The sequence below is a fragment of the Aquila chrysaetos genome, chromosome 16 (assembly GCF_900496995.4).
Source record: "Aquila chrysaetos chrysaetos chromosome 16, bAquChr1.4, whole genome shotgun sequence".
NCBI classification, from domain to species: domain Eukaryota; kingdom Metazoa; phylum Chordata; class Aves; order Accipitriformes; family Accipitridae; genus Aquila; species Aquila chrysaetos.
Genome location: NC_044019.1, coordinates 17,579,724 through 17,598,877, shown reverse-complemented (window position 1 = coordinate 17,598,877; position 19,154 = coordinate 17,579,724). Strand labels below are relative to the sequence as shown.

Here is a 19,154-nt window from a genome sequence, read left to right as displayed (position 1 = left end):
TGCTCTTGAGTTGAAGCTTTACTTGGAATCTGATCACAATTTATAGTTTGGATTATTTCCTCCCACTGGATTTGGCAGGGGCTGTACTTCTGTAGTAGCATATTAGACTATTTAGATCTTAAATGAATCATAGACCTGCTGTAGACACACTGTAACATGAGGGGTTTTTTGTACAGTGTGGCAATAAAGCAATGCTTTTAAGAGGCCTGCTGTGTGCTGAACTGCATCTTCCTCACTGCTTTATAAAGATCTATGATCTCAGGAAATACAATCAGTAAAATTCTACTGCTATAAAATTACTTATCTGTTGTATCCTGTACAAGCAATTTTAAAAGACATGTTTACTCATGGTATAAAGTTAGTTGCAGCCAGAGTATTCAGATAAATGAGCCCGAAGTTAAGTCTTAGAATGGTGTCCAGCTCTCTTGTAAGAGCTTCCTTTCTAGAAGACCCTGAAGAAGGACTAGAGATTTATAAGTAGATACAGCTGGAAAAGGGGAGATTGTTTGTCACCCTACCTCCCTCAGCCAACAAGTCTGCCCAGAAGCTTATGCAATGTGTGTTGTCTGCACAGTTTCAGTGTTCTCTGGAGAACGCTTACTGTAACACTTCTCGCCGGTGGGGAGAGTTGAAAGGTTAGCAGATGTCCTGCTGCCAAGAGTGCATGAAGAAATAGGTGCTTCGAGGTCAGATTCGGCTTGAATGCCAAGGAATCTGTGAACATCGGGACATGACGCTCTAGCTTTGCTGAGGGATTTCAAACCTTCTTACTGACAGAAAGAGACATGAAGAAAATCCCGAGACAGCTAGTGGAGTTTTCTTTCCTCCCGGGAAAGACCAATCCGGCTCATTTGAAAGAGCACACTCAAGCTTTCTTCTCGAAAGAGAGGAACAAGCCGGCTCGAAAACCTAAACACCTAACTGTAAAAATCAAACGAGGTTTCCCTTTCCCTCACAGCCCACCACTGCTCCGGAGACCCAACCGTCCGCAGCGCCCGTTGAGGGGCGCCCGCCGAGGGGCTCCCGCCGCCCTCTCCCTGAGGGAAGCTCCCGCCCCCGCTCACGGAAGTAAAGCCGCTCTCACGCCGTTACCGAGCCAAACCAGGCCCGCAGACGGGTTTATCCTGCTGCCCGCAGGCACGATCGGCCTTTACGTCCAGCCGGGGCCGAGGAGGCCGGGCTGGGGCGCCACCACCCCGCCGCCCTCAGGGGCACCCCGCACCGTATTCACCCCTATTGAGCGCACTCCCGATTACCGCATATACCCATACGGACGGTCCCAGAGAGGAGGCGTTACCGTATTTACCGTCACTAACCCACCGCCGCATTTCACGACGTGAAGCCCGACACGTGCTCCCGTATATCACGGCGCAGAAGCGCAAGCCCGTAATGCCCCTCAGAAAAGCGGCACGCCGCAGCAGCGCATGCGTTCTGCGGCGGCGGGGGCGGGAGCGCGACCGCGACCCGGTGGGGTGAGGAGGAGCGGCCGGTCCCGCCTCCTTCCCGCCGTTCTCGGTGCCGGCGAGGCCTGCCTTGACCCCGATTCGCCGGCCGGCGGGCCCCGGGGTAACGCGGAGTCATGGCGCAGCGGAGGGCGGCGGAGCGCGGGCCTTGCCAAGCGGCGGCGGAGAGCGCCAGGCACCAGCGGCAGCTTCTAGAAGGTGCCGGGGGTTGGGGCGGCGGGAGCGCGAGACCTCTTCCTCAAAGCGGTCCGCCGACCGCCCAGCCGAGCGGCGCGGTCGGTTGGGCGGGAGAGCAGCGGCACGGCCGCCTCAGCGGGGCCGGGGCGGGGGGGGGGCGGCGAGGCGGGCTCCCGCTCGCGGGGCCTGTCAGCCGCTACCCGCGGCAGGGCCGGGGGTCGAAATGGAGCAGCAGCCCGTCCCACGCACACGGTAATGAGGAAACGTGCGTGGGTTTCGTGTGTGCGTGTGTGTGTGTTATTCCACCGGCGGTACGGCTGTAGTGCAAAAAGGGGTAGTGGCAGAAAGTGCAGTTCGCTGTATTTTCCTTTTTTGTCCTCTGAGTTTTTTTTTTCCATTGTTGTTTTTGTTTCTTTCTTTTTTTTTTTTTTTAATTTCCTCTCTGAAGAAGATGTTATTAAAGTAACCACGGGTGAGTTATTCGTGCTTGTGACTGCTATGGGGATGCTGCCTTCGGCCTTAGCAGAGCCACTGCACACCTGTGGGATCACGCTGACCTCAAAGTGAAAAACATTAAAGCGAGTAAAATTGCCAGCTCGTCCAGTCGGCTCTGTTTCATCCGTGGGTTTCATCATTCTTTCGCTGTGTTTCACAACAGTGAGGTGGCAGTGCGACCCGCTTGAATATTGTGCGTTGGCATTGTAGTCATGCCACCAGCACCTACGAATGAAAATACAGCCGTGACGTTTTTTGCGTTCTTCAGGTGACCGAGACTGATGCTCGCCGCAAAGTTGTGCTAGCCTAGCAGTGTCTGAGAGAGAGAGTGTTTTGATATGTGCACGCATACACACTCTAGTGTGGATGCAGAGAGTTCTTACTGTTTATTTTTCTGTTTAAAATTCTTTGTGTGTATAGCTGTACTTGTGCTAATCAGTGTATTGCATATATAGTCACATTGGTAGAAATCTAAAGTATAGAAGAGACCTAAAATGTGTCACTTATTATATTCCCATTACATCCTTTACACAAGAATTTAAAGGCTAATAAAAACTTACAACGGACGTATCCAAGAGAAGTCTTTTTATATGAGTGTAAAATATATGTAATCCTGAGTCTAAGAACTGTAATCTTCTTCATATCTGAGGCTTGCATGTGTGTGTTTACATCTGTTTTCTCCTGATGAGTGTGTCTCACCTAACTGGCTGGTGGCTGTGCCTGGTGTTATTTCTGAGGAGAAAAAAGAAAAAAATCTGTTAATGAGCATGTTTCAAAGTTGCATTGTACATACTGAGGTTTTAACTTTGAGTTAAATCTCTAGTTAACTAGACTGGCGGAAGATTTCTGTCAAAAAGGAAAAAATATGTATGACTTTCTTTGTTTTGCTCTTTTTTTCTCTTTACAAATTTATTTATTAATTGAGGCTTAAAATATTATAGATCATAGAAGTTGACTTCTATAGGATGTTTGCCAGTGTAAGAACCTCAGATTTGTTTGATAGCTTTTGGGGAATGTGAGCAACGTGTTGTGTATCTTATTGAAAGCATTGGTAGGAAGATTATGTTCACAGAGAAATGTTCACTTAATGTTTCCTTAAAGTATAAGTTTGAAATCTGTTATAAGATGTGAGGGTTTTCTTTCTGTTGTTGTTTTGGTTTGGTTATTTAACTTTGTTTTTGTTTAATTTCAGGGAAAGCTCAGGCAGAAGGTGGATCAGCTCGGACGTCACTTCTTATTTTAGTGTCCATCTTCTTATCAGCTGCTTTCCTTATGTTCCTAGTATATAAAAATTTCCCACAACTTAGTGAGTAAGTATGTCAGGAAAGATTAATTTGTTTGCTTTTCATTCAGTATCAAATTGTAGAGGAGCCTATGTGGGGTTAAGTGATTTTTAAACTGACATGAGTTAATTATAGACATAACCTTATTTTTTTAAAAGGGAATTTGAGTTTATAACCTAGCATGTCAGGACACAAAGCTTAATATTGAAATACTAACTGGTAGGATCTGTGTAAACAGAGTTGTACTTGACCTAGGGTTTCTGTTGCACAGTTGAGATACTATGTTTTGAAAAGTTATCCCCTGTCACATTAGCAAGGATAATTCACTATGTTCTTAACCTTCTTCAGTTGAGTGCCAAAACATGCTTGGTTAGGGCTAGGTTTATTTTAAAATGCCTTGTGCACTGGTATAACTGGAGGCTATTATCAAAAGGGGGCATCCTTCTTCCTTCATATCTAAGCTTCACGTTCCCTTTTCCTCCTTTTTGTTGCATCTAGTACTCGTGTTGGGAAGGTAGATAGTTTGACAAGATGGAAGCCTGCTTGTCTGACAATTTTCTTTTTTTCTTTTAGTAGTTAATTTTCTGTCTGATTAACTTGCTCAACAAGTTCAGTTTGCAACAGTCCAATCACTAAGTCTGATACAGAGGAAGAGAGGACACTCAACTATGCTGCCCAGGGTTGCACCAGATTAAGGTGTGACATGAGATTTTGCTCTTAAAGCTTTGTTTGTTTGTGAGGTAAAGCTCTACTGCTCTTGTTGCACTTCAAATGTTTTGACCCTAGTGTTGAGGCAGTTACAGTTGGTTTTGGCTGAAATGTTGACCGCTGTTCAGTTGCCAAGGTTTGGTTTGAGTAATTATTTCTTTCTGATTGGTACTTGGTAAGAAGAAAAAATAATCCTAGAAATGAAGCAGGTTATTGTAATGAATAAAAAAATATGGTTTGCAAGTACCTAAAATTGAGGATTTTCTAATAAAAAACACACTGTAAATATTAAGTGTTCATCTGAGAACATTATCACAACAATAATCATAGTTTGTTTGCTGAGGTTGTAGTTTAGTGGTGTGGTGTATCTAATTATCTATATATTCAATAAATAATTTTACTATGCTGTTTGATTATATTTACCACTATTCTGGCTTGCTTTTTTTTTTTTTTTTTTCCCAGAGAAGAAAGAGAATGTATAAAGGTTCCTAGAGATATGGATGATGCAAAGGCCTTGGGAAAAGTCCTGTCCAAATATAAGGACACATTTTATGTTCAAGTATTAGTGGCTTATTTTGCCACATATGTTTTGTATCCTTTTTCTGATATAAAAGGCAGTTTAGATGTAGTCATATTTCTCTGAAAAAGAAATTAAAAATACAAACTTAAAAATTCTCAATCATGGGTGAAGGAGGCTAACATAACCTAGGTATGTTTATAAATAGACACAAATATTCCAAAATCTTTGAACCTAAAAAAATTTCTTCTGTGTTTCAGTATGCTTTTTGGACTGTAAGAAAGGATTGAATAGAAGGAAATTGATGTGTGTATGTATAGTAGTAAGTGCTGTTGGGGATTTGCATGCAGCTTCACCTTGACTGTGTCTGTTATGGACCAGATTTTTAGCTTTGTTATTAGTCTTGGTCTCATTTTAGTGTTACACTAACTTTTTTAATTGCAAACTGAATTGCTAGTTAGAAATTGCTGTTGATTCTAAAGGAAAACTGAGACTACTGCACTGTTCTTCCTTGAAACATTCAAAAGTGCCATATAAGAGTAATTTACAGGATATTTTACAGCATTTTTCAAGGAAAACATTTTGAGCCTTCTTTCATCTCTGCAGTGCCTACATTCAAAAAACAAATCTCTATTTCCTTTGAGAGCACTAAATTTCTGAAGTACTTTCTGTCTAGGGAGACGCGAAGGCTACCTGTGTTCTGTGTTAACTTTTTTCCTGAGTGTTGAATATATTAATTAATCATTAAACACACTCTTAACTGGAACACTTAACTAAAGGTTAATAACTTTAAAAAGCTGTATAAGAGGTCTGTTTCATAGTTTAATGCAGGAGGCTTTCATAACTTGGAGAAAAATCAGCGCTGAGTGTGCCATTAGTAATTATCCTGTAGCTCATTCTTTTTAAGTGTAGTTCACAAAGAATAGATTTATGAAGAAAATTAAAATCTTAGAGTTTATATATTAATAAGTAGTAGAACAGAATTGGCTGTTTATTGAACTACTATATCAGCTGATGTGACGACATTTACTGTGTCAGCAATAGACTGTGATCAGTTGACAAGTATGTTACAGTTCTCAGAACCTTGACACTTGCTTAGGAAAAAAAAGCTTTACTGGTTGTAATGGACTTAATATAAAGGAAGATTTGTTAGGTTTTTGATACTTCAGTCAATTCAACTCAGATAAAATAGTGTGCGGATTTTTTTTTTTGCTTTATAAGATTTCTATCCAAAGTGGGCAATACATCATAGTCTTAAGTATGCCTAGCAAGCCTTAAGCTCAGCAGCGTGTTTGCTTATGCTGCAGAAACTTAATTTTTGCCTTTTTGAAAAATTCTGACTGAAATTAGTGATTGTGTATCCTGGTTATCTAGTGATTGCAGCATGCCTATTTGTGAGGAAGTCGTAATTGCCTTCATACCTGTCAGTCTTCCATGAAACTCATAGTAGGTATGGGCTTGGAGAGTTCTGTGAGCTTTTCAGAGAGAATACCTGAAATCTGCATATCTGTAGTCAAGAATGTAAAAATCAGAAGTATGCATTTCCTGTAATGTCACAATAAATCCCCAGTGTCAATTGTAGCACAGATAAAGAGAAAAATGTAGTACAGCTTTTATTTAGTGACTTATTTTTCTATGTGTAATGATGAATCTACTCCTTGTTTTCTCTGTGCTTGGGCTTCTTGTGCTACTTTGCAAATGTATTTTGAAGTAAGGATCTTTAGAGGATATGCCTATTTATATTTATGCTTTTACAAATTGTAGTATGTATCCTGACTGCTTATAAAATTCAGAATTGGTAGCTTTTTAAAAATGTATCTTTTTCTTAACTAAGATGCATCCAGCTTGCAAACGTTTGCTATTCCTGGGTCTATATTTCTCAGTATCCTGTCAGGGTTTCTTTACCCCTTCCCACTGGCCTTGTTTCTTGTTTGTCTGGTAAGTATGGAAAATAGGTAGAAATATATGCCATCACAAACTGTTTGGAATACAGTAAAGCGTCTGAACAGCTTCTGGTTTGAAATGATCAGAGTCTGAGTGAAATAGGGGTATACTTTAGTTTCTGAGGAATGAATGAGTTTTCATTCAGCTCTGTTGTGAGAATGGTATTACCCACAAAATTCACTGTAGCATTCGGTGATGATTCAAAAGACTAAACAGTTTCTCCAAGTTTTCTTAATAAGAGGCACCTGAGTGAATCAGCCAGAGTTTCCTTTACTTTAAATTTGGCTAGCATCCACCAGAACCTGATTGTAATTTCAGCACATGATTACTGCATTTTTATTATTGCACTGCAAAACACATCTGTTTTTAAATGCCTTAAATACCCAAGAAGCTTAATTTAAGATATTAAATGTATGTTATTGACAAGCTTCAAAAAGAAGAGTATAGAAGATGCAGTCATAATGAGCCTTACTACGTAAGAATGAGATAATTGAGTAGGTGTGGAGGAGCAAGTCGATGAAATTCAAGTTTGAATGTCTTCAATGCCATTGTGCTCCTTATTTGCAAAGCTTTCACTGTTCAAAATCTTAAAACTGCAGAAGCACTCAATATTAACTGATAAATAATCAACATTGTCTACTTTGAATGTTAAGCTTGATCTAAATGCCTTGGAAATAAAGGAAATGTCTTGCGTCAACAACATTTTTAGGGAGTGTGTACATACTGCTGAAGGAGAGCCCTTCAGCTTCAATGGGGGGCCACACAGGAGCAGGCTCTTTCTAGCCAGAGTAGTTAATAGGGATATAAGGCTAAGATGAAGTAGAGTTTCTGCTCATTTGTTTGGGTTTTTTTTTTTTTTTGGTCTTTTTGGTTTTTTTTTCAGTGCTCAGGACTTGGAGCTTCATTCTGCTATATGCTTTCATACCTAGTGGGACGTCCTGTTGTGTACAGATATTTAACAGAAAAAGCAGTAAAATGGTCAGAACAGGTAAGGTTTCTAGAGATGCTGAAATTTATGATAGAAAATGTATAGTGGAATAGCATGGAAAACTAGGGGGTCTTGTGCTCATGTATCTAATTACAAACAAAGGATTCTGACTCCTTTTTGATACTGTGTAATTACTTTCTCTGAGTGTTTTTAAACGGGGGGGGGGGGGGTATTCCTGGTTTTATAGTATTTTTGGGGAGGAAACTGTTTTTACCTAGGAAGAGTTTGCAACTGATACCCCCCCCCCCCCCCCCCCCCCCCCCCCGGTTTAGCCAATGTCAATGGGAAACCTCTCCAGTTTCAATTTAAAGTAATAGCTCTCTATGCATCAAAACTAATGAAGGCTGGGTTTGTGTTTTTTATAGGGGAGGAAAACCCATAGCAGTATGTCTGATTGCAAAACCTTAATCTGAAGATGTTATTGTAGTTGGAGCATTTAGAAACTTTCTCTTACAGTGTCTGGTAACATTAGTTTCAGCAAGTGTTAATTCTCAGATGAAGTTCAAGATTTTTGCAATACAAAATCATAGTGTGATTACTCTTTGACCTCATGTCTCTTGCTTTGATACTCTGAAATATGTTCAAACAGATTTCTTTTTCTGGCAATTATGAAGCACAACTAACTATGTATTCTGTTCAAGATTTTTGAATTGCAAAAATGCTTTAAATTTGTTCCTCATTAGGTAAGATGTGGAGCTGTCCTGCACAATTGACCTTATTAAATAACATAGTAGTATTTTGACTCTTGACCCGAGTAAATCTTAACATTGCAGTATAATCTTGAGGCTATTCTGAGTGGCAAATGGTTACTCTTTCCATTAGCAGAACTGGATATGTGGTTTAAAATTATGTAATTACATGTGCAGCTCATATCTCACTGTTTCCAGGTTAATTGGACTGTATCATGCTTGCATTTTGAGGGCTAAGACATTTTATATACAGGATTAATCAATGTTTAAATATTTGTCCTTCATTAAGATTAAAAAAAACCCACAATGGTATTACTGAACTATAGCAGGACTACTGACTTTAGTGTTGCAGTTGAAGCTAAAGTTGGGGGAAAAAAACAGGATTGTGACTGGGGTGAGTTGCTACATGAGATTTCAGATGGAGTTGCAGTCAGACCAGGTTTGGTTTCAACTGGGGCCAGATGACCATGTTTAGGCTTAGGCTTAGTGAAGGTCTGCCAGGATAGGCCAGAAATGGTGGATGCTTTGCTATGCTTACAGCTTGGTTTGGGGTTACAGTTCTTGTTTGAAAGGGCCGATGTGCTAAAGCCAGGCTGGAAGGAGAAGAGACTTTGTAGTACTAGTGTAAGGAGCTGGGCTAGACTTGACAATATAATTAGGACTGTAAATAAAGTTGGGGCTATTGTGGTTGCTCCTGGGTAAATGTTGATGCTAGGTGTTCTAATGTATGGGTAGATAGGTTTTGCAACGGTGCTGGCAGCAGCCACCTGATGAGCTTCAGAGCCATGACCTGGGTAAGTTTCCAAGTGAAGAATACAGCTCTGTTTCAAGTTTGATCATGAGTTAGGACAGAACGGGTTGAGGAACAAACTTCATTGCTAGTTCCTGCAAAAGCTTTAGGGTGAGGATGATAAGCTGGCAGTGTTGATTGGGCTACAGTTAGACAGGCAGAGGTTGCTGTGCTAAAGTTGGTTAGGCCTGCTGCTGTGCTGAATTGCTTGTTTGCTGTTTAAGTTGGCTGATTCAGACATATCATCACCATGCTCCTACCACAGACTGGTATTTCCAGACTACCTTCAGTACTATTTGACTGGTGATTCACTGATGACTCTTCCTGGAGTCACTCATTGTTTAACTGATTTTTATGTTTGCAACTTGTAAATTTCTGCAAAAGATACACCCTCCACCCCCTTCCCCACCCCCCCAACAAACCTCTAGTAGTAAAATCATTGTGTATTTTCAAGGCAGGGATTTTTTTACTGAATTTTTTTTTGTTTTGTTTTGGCAGGTTGAACGACACAGAGAACACCTCATTAACTACATAATATTTTTGAGAATAACACCTTTTCTTCCCAATTGGTTTATCAATATAACATCTCCTGTAATTAATGTGCCATTGAAAGTTTTTTTCATTGGCACTTTTCTAGGTAAGAATTCTGGTTAGTGAACTGCAGTTTGGGGGTAGCCAGAAGGGTTATTATTAGTGTCTCTCTGTATGCGTTGTTCAGCGGAGATCACCACCTACTGGACAGCTGAAAGATTACACAAGAATATTGTATTTTCGATGTGTGGAGCTTATAGCATCAAAAGATTCTAGTAGTCAGGACTATCTGATGTACTGGATGAGAAGTAATGAGCCCAGGCTAATTACTTGCTTAAGGAAACATACATTATATGAACACTTTCTTAGTAACTTTTTGTTCCGCTCCATGACTATAATACTTCTGTGAACTTATATAAGCTCCTATTTTCAGCTCAGCATAATTGTGTGAGGATGTATGTGACTTTGAGCTGAAGGATTGTTTCTCCCCTTCCCACTCCATTTTGTTCATCATAATATATCTTCCTAGGAGTGAATTCATAATTTAACTAATGTAGTGCTAAACACTTTAGTTTTGTAATGGGCGTATTTTTGCAAATACTTTCTAATCTGCTTAGGAAACAACCAGTATCTTTCCTTTATAAACTTAAATCTGTTTGTAGAGAGACAACTTGAAATCTGCAGAGCTAAAGGGTAGAGATTAATTTCTTAGTCTTCTGTGTTTGAGTTGGTGTTAAAAATATTTAAAATGGCATATAAACAGTTCTTTTGATAATTTTTTTTTGTCTTTGAATTTTATATTTACACCCTTCTTCTAAAAAAAAAAAAGTACAAGGCAACAAAGTCTGAAATTTTTGGTGTTAAAAGTTGGATGACTAATCTATGATTTTTTTTCCCTTTTTTTCACCCTAACAAGCTGTTTTTTCTTCCTTTGCCCTCCTACCCTTCTAATTCTCCACTCCAGGTGTGGCACCACCGTCCTTTGTAGCCATTAAGGCAGGAACAACGCTGTACCAACTTACAACAGCAGGGGAAGCTGTTTCCTGGAACTCTGTTTTTATTCTCATGATTCTAGCCATTCTCTCCATCCTACCAGCTGTCTTCCAGAAGAAACTGAAACAGAAGTTTGAATAAGGATCAAACCGTACCAGAATTTCCCATACTTCATCTCAGGATCAGCACTTCTGATATTTGTATATTTGCTTTTCTATTGGATCTTAAGCAATTAAAGGGGAGGCTTGTGATTGATAAGAATGTCTTTAAATGAACATGTGGCCTAAAATAGAAGGAACTGTGTTCCGAAATGTACTGCATATAGTTTTGTAACCAAACCATCTCTTTTACTTTGGTGGGTGGGGGGTGGGGGTGGGCGTGGCCCTCAGGATGAGGGAAGTGGAAACACAGATGTAACATTTTGCTCTGATTACATGCAGAGCAAAAATACTAATGTAGACATAAACTACAGATAATGCTTTCAAAAACTTGCAGGAAAAAGCCCTTAATTATTCAGTCCAGTTTTGTAACATTCTCTGTAGGCTTGCATGTGATTTGGTCTGAGTACATTTCTCATCAACAAAATTTCTCTTCTTTTTTTGCCTTTGGGAGTTCCAAAATAATAGCATAATATAATAACGGTGCTCACTCAAACAAAGGTTTTTTGCAGTACTTTAACTACAATGATACTCTTATCCTGATTGTTTACTTCTATTTATTAGTGCTGTGTGGATTTAAATACTTGAACCTACATCTGCTTTACTAACTGGATTAACAAAGGTGAAGTGTCACATCATTCCCTCTTGTCCTCAGTAAAGTTTTATTCTGGGAGAGGATATAAGAAGGGAGAGAACAGGTTAGAATTTTTATCGTGGCTGGCTGATGATTTCGAAGTTCTAATTTTAATTTTTTAATGTCGATTATTTTGCCAATATTTTGCTTGCATAGATTTATCCTGCCAATTTAAGAAAAAATTTAAGAATATGATCATATGATTATATAAAACTTTCAGTTCTCAAGTGATTTAGAAATTTTTAACTTTAAGTAGTGTAATATTACCATTTCTCAAGCTATATAAAGAATATAAAATTTTCCATTGCAGCTCGATTAGCTAGAAGAAATGTCAGGTACACAAATTGGTGCAGTTCTTTATTAAAGAGCTGATTCCAAATAATGTTCAAAGCATCACGTAACAGAAGGTTCTTGTGTCAGTGTATATAAAATCGAAAGGATGATTCCATTGTCTGTTAAGTCAGTAACTGGCAATGGGCAATCAGCTGTGATTCACCTTTAAGTAGAAATATATATATTCACTCAATAAGGTATGATACCTCCCCTTGTATGCTTATAACTGTTGTAGTTTGTTGTGTTGTCAGTGGAATCCCATAAAATGAGGCCCTGATCAGCAAGGAACTGGGGTGTGCATTTAAGTTTTATCCTACTGAAACCAGTGCTGCTTATATGTTTTAAGTTGGTTCCCCTGAAGTATCTTGCTGAAATAGGAGTTGACACATTTGCGTATGTTCCAATTCAAGGGTTTATTTCTCTGTATCCTCATGTTAACTCATCATATGATAGATCATTGAGATGTAAGAGAACAGTTCCATAAATGTGATAATGTGAAAGGTACTGGTACCTTTAAAGGGTGTTGTTCATTTTGTAACATAATGTTAATTGACTCCTTCATTTCATCACAGTATTACATGTAAATATATAGTAAATATTATTGATCCACTACTTGTCTTTTATTTATATCCGGGCTGCACAGTAAGTGGTATTTTTTGCTAGGTAGATAAAGGAGTTCATATCACTTCTGTTTGCAAGTTTATTGTAAGATCATTTAACTCCAGCAATTTTGTTGTTTAGAATTTACTCTAAAAGCGTACTTTATTGGCATTTAAAACTGAACAGTGATTATTTTTATTGCTGCAGTTCTAATCTCAGAGGCCATCTACCCAGGGGATTTATTCCATAAGAAATTTGAGTGTGAATTTAGCTGTTGTGAGCAAGTGTCCCCTGGACTATTGAGTGTGAAGTTGCTGTAGATTTACAGCCTACTTTTCTGCATAGTTAATTTTTCATGCAGGTGAACTCTCAGAATAAATTACCTACTACTTTTTGTCCAGTGACTTTTCTCAAAATTTGTCTTCATTTCTGGTCAATAACAGATGCTGTTGTAAAATCCCTTCCATGCTGTATAAAGCCAGTGTTTTGGTGGAACCTTGACACTAAAGAAGGAACTGAAGTGTGTTTCAATTTAATGTGAATCATGCTATCATTTGACATTTTCACTGAGTTACATTTCACTGTGTAGATGGGATCAGGCTATGTTACTGAAAAACCTGTTGTGTTTCAGCCATAGGCTGGGTTCCCATCAGAGTGGCTAAAAGCCTTAAGACCTTAGAAATGTTGAAAATAAGGTTATTTCCTTTTGCAAAACGTTAGCGGTTTTTTTAACCTGTCCCTTCTGTGTTTATCTTCAGCTGCCAACGGCCTCAGGTGGTTTCCTACCCCATGAGGACTACTTCTGAGGGTTGTGAAGAGCAAGGAAGGCCTTGTGAAAAAGGCAAAAAAGCACTGTGCTGTGGAATACTGTACTAGCCTATTCTTTCCTTTAGGGAATCCAGCAAGTGATCCAAGAGATAGCCATAACACTTTGACCAGAAAACAGTGGCTGCCATGAAACAAACCGGGAAATCAGGAAGATGCAGCTTTGTTTTTTAATTGCAAGGGATTTTGAGCTGTTAGGTGACCTGTTCAGCTTTTGGAATTTGTAATACTTGCATGACGTCATTACTAAATGTCTCTTGCCATTTGATAATAAAGCTATTATATAAAACATGAAACATTGTATTTTTGAGTACAATGAAGCATGCTGAACTTCCCGCTAAGCTTAATTTTTTTATTAACCTGTTTAAAAGGGATGAGTTCTTTTTAAATGGTATTTTTAATGACTGATTAAAAATTAAACTGAGCTGATTACAGCTGTAGATGAGATGCATTCTGTTTCTACCTTTATTTCAGAATATGTAGGTAAACTTCCTTTTCTGTCTGAAATTAATTTCTCACATAAAACAGTAATTTTGAAAAGCTTTTATTTTTTGCACTGGAAGGCAATTGGGTCTAACTTGTTTTATCTTCTCAAATAGAACCATTTGCATAATTTGCCTTTTTTTTTTTTTTGCATGAATTCCTGATGGAAGGCTCATATACTAAAGTTGTTATAGCTTCATTCACCTTCCCTTAATATTCTGTTATGTCCAGTTTGTGGAATTCTTTTTTTGCCTTTTATAGAAAACTGTTGCTGAAAGGTTAAGACGGAAGAAGTTAAAGTTAAAAAATTAGAAGTCTTTCTTTAAAATGTTAGTGAACGATGCTATTATGCAAAGTCAGAACATGTTTTTTGTTGTTGGGTAACTTTGAAGATTTTTGTGTGTTGCTCCAGAGAATATTTGTCAGGTATAATTTCTGTCATAACCTAGTTTTTATGATAGTAACTGAAATGCAGTGTGGATTGCTCTGCTTTGTGTTAGAACTGAAGTATGCTGCCTGCCTCATACCATGGAGTTTACTCTGGATTAAGCTGAACAAGCAGCAGAATCAACTCAACCAGGTAGCTGATCAAGGACTGAAAACACCCAGCAGCTACTGCAGGTACATTTTTACAAATATAAGAACTAACTGAAATAGAAGCCTTTGTGAGAGCTGTTGCTACAGGAATTAAATTCTTACCTCTAGTGTTTTGCACTAGAAATAAAAAGGAGCAAAACAGAAAATGCATTTCTTTCTGGTTCTTAGTCACATTTTTTCTTTCATTCTTTTAAGCAATAACAGTGGAGTAATAACTCTGGGAGTTGTGGGAGGTAAAGCACTAAGCATCATACCTTCTAGTCAAATTCCTCCATTAAAAATTAAGTTTGGCATAGTGAACAAATCCTGTCCCAGGAGTGCCTCTGGAGTGCCTGTCCATTCCTTAGCACTCACTATAGAGCCAGTGCCAGAATGGGGAAGTCGAACTATCCCTCAAATATATAACAAACTATTTTTCATAATGTGGGACAATCTCTTTTTCAAGATTACAAAATGGGGGGATTATTTTTTTTCCCCAGAAGGCTGAAAAGAGTACAGGTCAAATTATAGAAAACTTTCCTTCTGTCATAGTGTGAGGTTTAAGAGGGAAATGAAAGTCAAGTTTTGACAGGTGAGCAGGATCCAGAGTGAGCTTTTCAATTTTCCCTTAAAGAGAAGTCAGTTACTCTGATTATTTTTATGACTAATTGATGTCTTGCAATGACACACACTTCTATCTTAACTCTCAGCTGGTGGCTTTATAGCTCCAGGTCACCCAAACTGAAAGAAGTTACAGCCTTTTAATAATGGCAGTTAATACAAATAAGAGCATAATATGTTTACTAGCATACCATAAGTCCCCTTCCTGTTCTTAAAAATTCCACCTAGTGTAATAATTAATGTTTCATTGTTTTATATACACAAGGAGGAATCTGGGTCTGGATTATGAGAGCTAAGATGAATGACTGGCATATAACTATGGGAGAGGCCTCAAAAGTGCCTTTCTGTAGATAACCTTCAAAACACAGGCAATTCTGATTCTGCACTTGTCTAGGACTTCAGTGATATCTTCATAGCCTTAGAAGGTTAGTAGGCTCTGGAGTGGACTGGGAGTGCAGCAGCAGGAAGTAGCTTTTAAAATTCTGCATCAGAATTAAGATCTAATGTTATGGTCATAACTACTGATTTTTCTTTCACAACATAGCCGTTGGGCAGTTGTATCCAGTAATCTGGAATTTGCAATGTTTACTGTATTTGGAAGAATTCCATGCCATGAAAAAGTGTTTTGAGCAGATCCCTAAATCATTCTTATGTTTGACTACTTGTTCCGTGTTAAAATGATTTCTCACAGGGAATATCCCCAGGGCAGGGGGTTGGAAGGGCAGAGCCCAGCTGGTGTGTCCCACTGCCTCCAGTGAGGGAGGAGGGCAGGCCAGGTGCAGCCTCAGGCAAGAATCTCTGTCAGCAAGCAAGTCTGTAGTGATGAGACAGGTCTGAGGTCAAGCCAGAAAAGCAAATCAGCAACACAAGGTCAGGATGCGGCCCAATAAGGGTAAGCAGTTCTGATGCAGCCCAGCAGCCTGACTTAAATGGACCTGTGGTTGGTGGGGTTAAGATGCCAGCTGAGGCTGGTCAGAGCCACTAAGGCCTATTAGTGCCTCCAGGACCTTCTTACAGGGAGCATCTGTCTTGATATGCTGACTTTGATGGGACTTATCCTGAGCTGTATCTTCTAATAGCCTCTGATTTTCCTCCAGTCTTAACGGACATCCTAAATGCTCAGTCTGAATACTGTAAAATTTGTTAAGCAGATACAGTAAATTAGACATTTTGATACCCAAGCCCCTTTGTGGATCAAGTGTCTCAACTAGGACGCTAGGCCAGCCAGCCATAAGTCTTCAGACTAGACTTCAGACTTAACCAATGTGTGACCTTGCCTATGGCAATATTGTGCAATTTCCTGAAAGCCTGTAGGTCCTTTGTTTGCCTTGGTCTTGCCATCAATGATGAAAATCAGGGTGTTATCTTTTCTCTTCTTCATGGTTGATTCTATGATCAAAGGGAACCTCATGAAAGGATATAAAGCTCAACCTTGTTCTGCTGTGGGGTGCTCTTGCAGGGGTTCCTGGGCTGCCTTTGCAGCCACTGGGTTGAGTCTTGGGCCTCCCACAAGTAGGAAATGTGCAGACCTTCTTGAAACTATGGATGTTTTCAAGAGCCTTCTTGGCTCTCAGTGCCTTGGCCTTTGCCTCCACCTTGGAAGACTCGGTCTGCTTAGGCTGGGGCAGTATCCTCAACAAGCAGAAGTGAAAGGAGTGGAAACAAACCAGGCTTTCACATACTCCCCCTCTGGCCTCATCTTGGATATTGACAAACTCGGACCTCACTGAAAAGTAGCCTGGTGCCACTGCTTATCTGAGGCTCTGGGAGCCCTTGTAGTACATACACCTGCACAACGGATCTATGACCTGCTCACAAGCTGCACCACCAGGTGTGGGCTCCTGGAGCTGGGGAGAAGAGGGACAACACTGCATGGGAGCTTAAGTAATGTTCAGCACCTTGATGTGACAGTTCTCTGATCCGTGCCCTGATGTGGGAGGATGTGTGTTAGGTGATCTGGTGTGCAGGCTATAGTCCAGAAGACTGTTGTGTAGATATTGCTTACACCCAACGCATTGTCATTAAGCAACTGCAGCCAGTTTCAAGTATCTAGTTTTGCAGACTGGAGAGGACTGCTTTAATCTTAAGTGCTACTGTTTTTTGGTTGGTTTTTTTTTTTTTTTTTTTTTTAAGAGTCCAGAGTAAATATCTTTTATATGGTGTCTTCTAACATCTTCAGTTACCATCAGCGCCCTGACAACTGTAGCAATCTGTTTACGATTTGAGCTCTGTTACCTTTCTTAGCTTAGCACCTCTTGGGAAACAGCTGCACAGAAAAAAAGGTAGATACCCTATTTCAGACTTTTTCAGTTCTCCTAGAAGTGTTGAATGAAACTAATTTGCTCTTGGGGCTTCTTCCTGCTTATTAAATAAACTCTTCCAATAGTTGTGATTGTTGGCAAAATAAGTCTGAATTAACTAGTATGAGGAATAATCAAGATATGTTCACATTAAGTTCTGTCTTCACTATTTTTAAAAGACTTGATTCCCTTTGACTTAAGGCTTGAGCTTGAAAATCCCAGTCTTTGCCATTGAAAACCACAGCTGAATCAACAGTGATAGTCTTGCCAAAGACAATGAATCTTTAAAATCACTTCCTATTTACTAATATATCGTTATGATTCTCTGGCTAAGGAGTCATAGTTTCCACAGATTTCACAATTCCACAGATTTTCTCAACATCATAAAGAATACTTTCAAGAATTCATAATGTAGTTTAGGGTGTCATTGCCTTACTTAAGGACATCTAAGCAATTTGCAAAGTTCACTGACGAAATTGCCATATTTTGGGTGTTTCCTGTGATGGGAACATTGCTCAAGAAGACTGACAGATTAAAGCTACTGGCCTTTGAATTAGACATCACAGATGTTGCTTGTGGTCATTAGGCAAGAGTATTTCAGAAATGAAATAATGGGGGGGGGGAGATACAATGGAAAAGAGAGTCATTGACAAAATGGGAGGAGAAAGCTCTAGCTGTTTGGGTAATCTACTGGATGCCGAGATTTAAGACAGACTAGGCTGTAGGCTGGTTGGGAAAGCAGAGAATTTATCTGACAAAGTATGAATGAGCTTTTTCACAGCAAAAATTGTGGTGACTCTTACCTTTCTTGATTAATTAACCTTTTGTTGATTCTGGCTCATGCAGTTCCTCCCTTTTTGTTCCTTTCTTGTAGCAATTCAAAGCAAATCTGAATTTTTTAGTCTGAGACTCTCCTTTTAAAAAAATAGTTCTTGTCCCTTAACCTGTTGCAGAGCAAGGCGTGTGTGCATTTAAATATTGCTGCTCAACAGTATTTCTGGCAATCCTCTGCTTACTTACTGGCCCATCTAACTTTATTTGCTAAATCTTCTAAATACATGGTTATTGCTGGAACAGTTAAACTGCAAGTAAGAACAATTCTTTATTTCCCTACTTTAATCTTTATTTGATACACCCCCCACCCCACCCCCCTGCCAATATCTGTGCTGTTTCCCTAGATTTTCTTGCAAGTCCTTCTGAGACCCTCAGGCTATGATTTTTGTTTATAAGGGTTAAACTACAGTTCAGGCTTACTCAGAAGTTAACCACATGCTGAATACATTGTCCTTTGCCACATCGAGAGCAGACTGAGAAGCAAAATGTGCAAAAAATGGCTAGAGAACATAGCAGAATAAGAGCAACTAAATTTAGCTAGTTCTGTTCTCTGTTGCTGTCTTCTGCAAACCACCAGGCAGGCTCAACATAGTCTAAATGTGCTTACTAAATGAGTTAACTTGAGACTCACTCTAATATTTCTCCTAACTATCCTGCTATCTTTATTGAAATTTCTCCCGTAACTTCACTAGTGGTTTAAAATTGAACTGTCAAATTGAAGCAATACTTTCATTCATTGACAACCTGTTCTGTGGCCCATACAGTCATAATCAAGTTGAATACTAATAGCACCAGGCCAAAATGGCATAAGAGCTTAGTTACTGTACTGCAAAGGCTGTAACTATTGACAGTGAAGTCATACTTGTACTGCTGTCTGTAGTGCCTGCAAAGAACTCAATATATCTTGGCGATGTAAACCCAAATATGTGAAGTTTCACGTGCTTGGTAGCATGTTAAGTTAGGTTGGTGTCTGATGAATTCACATTATGGCTGCAACCTTAACTACTTGAGTAGTCCTAGATAATACTCCTAAAAGACTGAAAAGTTTTAATTTCTCCTCTTACAAGCAGTACAAGATAGGGAAGAATTCTGACGTGAAAGCTGCAAATAGAGCGCTGAGTGAGGAGAGGAAGGGGAGCTGCTTGCAGACCTAATTTTAGTCTAGTGAGGCAATCCCAGGTCCCTCTATGGTTAGGGGAAAGTTGTGCTCTC

The 19,154-nt window shown here is 39.5% G+C and overlaps 1 protein-coding gene across 4 annotated transcripts; it reads left to right on the top strand.

Moving 5' to 3' along the window:
• Window positions 1-1,461: 1,461 nt before the first annotated feature.
• Window positions 1,462-13,424, top strand: TMEM41B (transmembrane protein 41B). 4 transcript variants are annotated; one of them, XM_030038901.1, is made up of 8 exons: window positions 1,462-1,661; window positions 2,089-2,112; window positions 3,328-3,445; window positions 4,589-4,717; window positions 6,488-6,581; window positions 7,471-7,575; window positions 9,553-9,691; window positions 10,550-13,424. In XM_030038901.1, exons 1-8 carry the CDS (start codon window positions 1,580-1,582, stop codon window positions 10,717-10,719), a joined length of 861 nt encoding a protein of 286 aa, XP_029894761.1. In that variant the 5' UTR covers window positions 1,462-1,579; the 3' UTR covers window positions 10,720-13,424. The 4 variants fall into 4 exon arrangements, with proteins under 4 accessions (XP_029894761.1, XP_029894763.1, XP_029894762.1 ...); XM_030038903.1 differs by having other exon boundaries at window positions 10,502-10,602; XM_030038902.1 differs by lacking the exon at window positions 2,089-2,112.
• The last annotated feature ends 5,730 nt before the right edge of the window (window positions 13,425-19,154 follow it).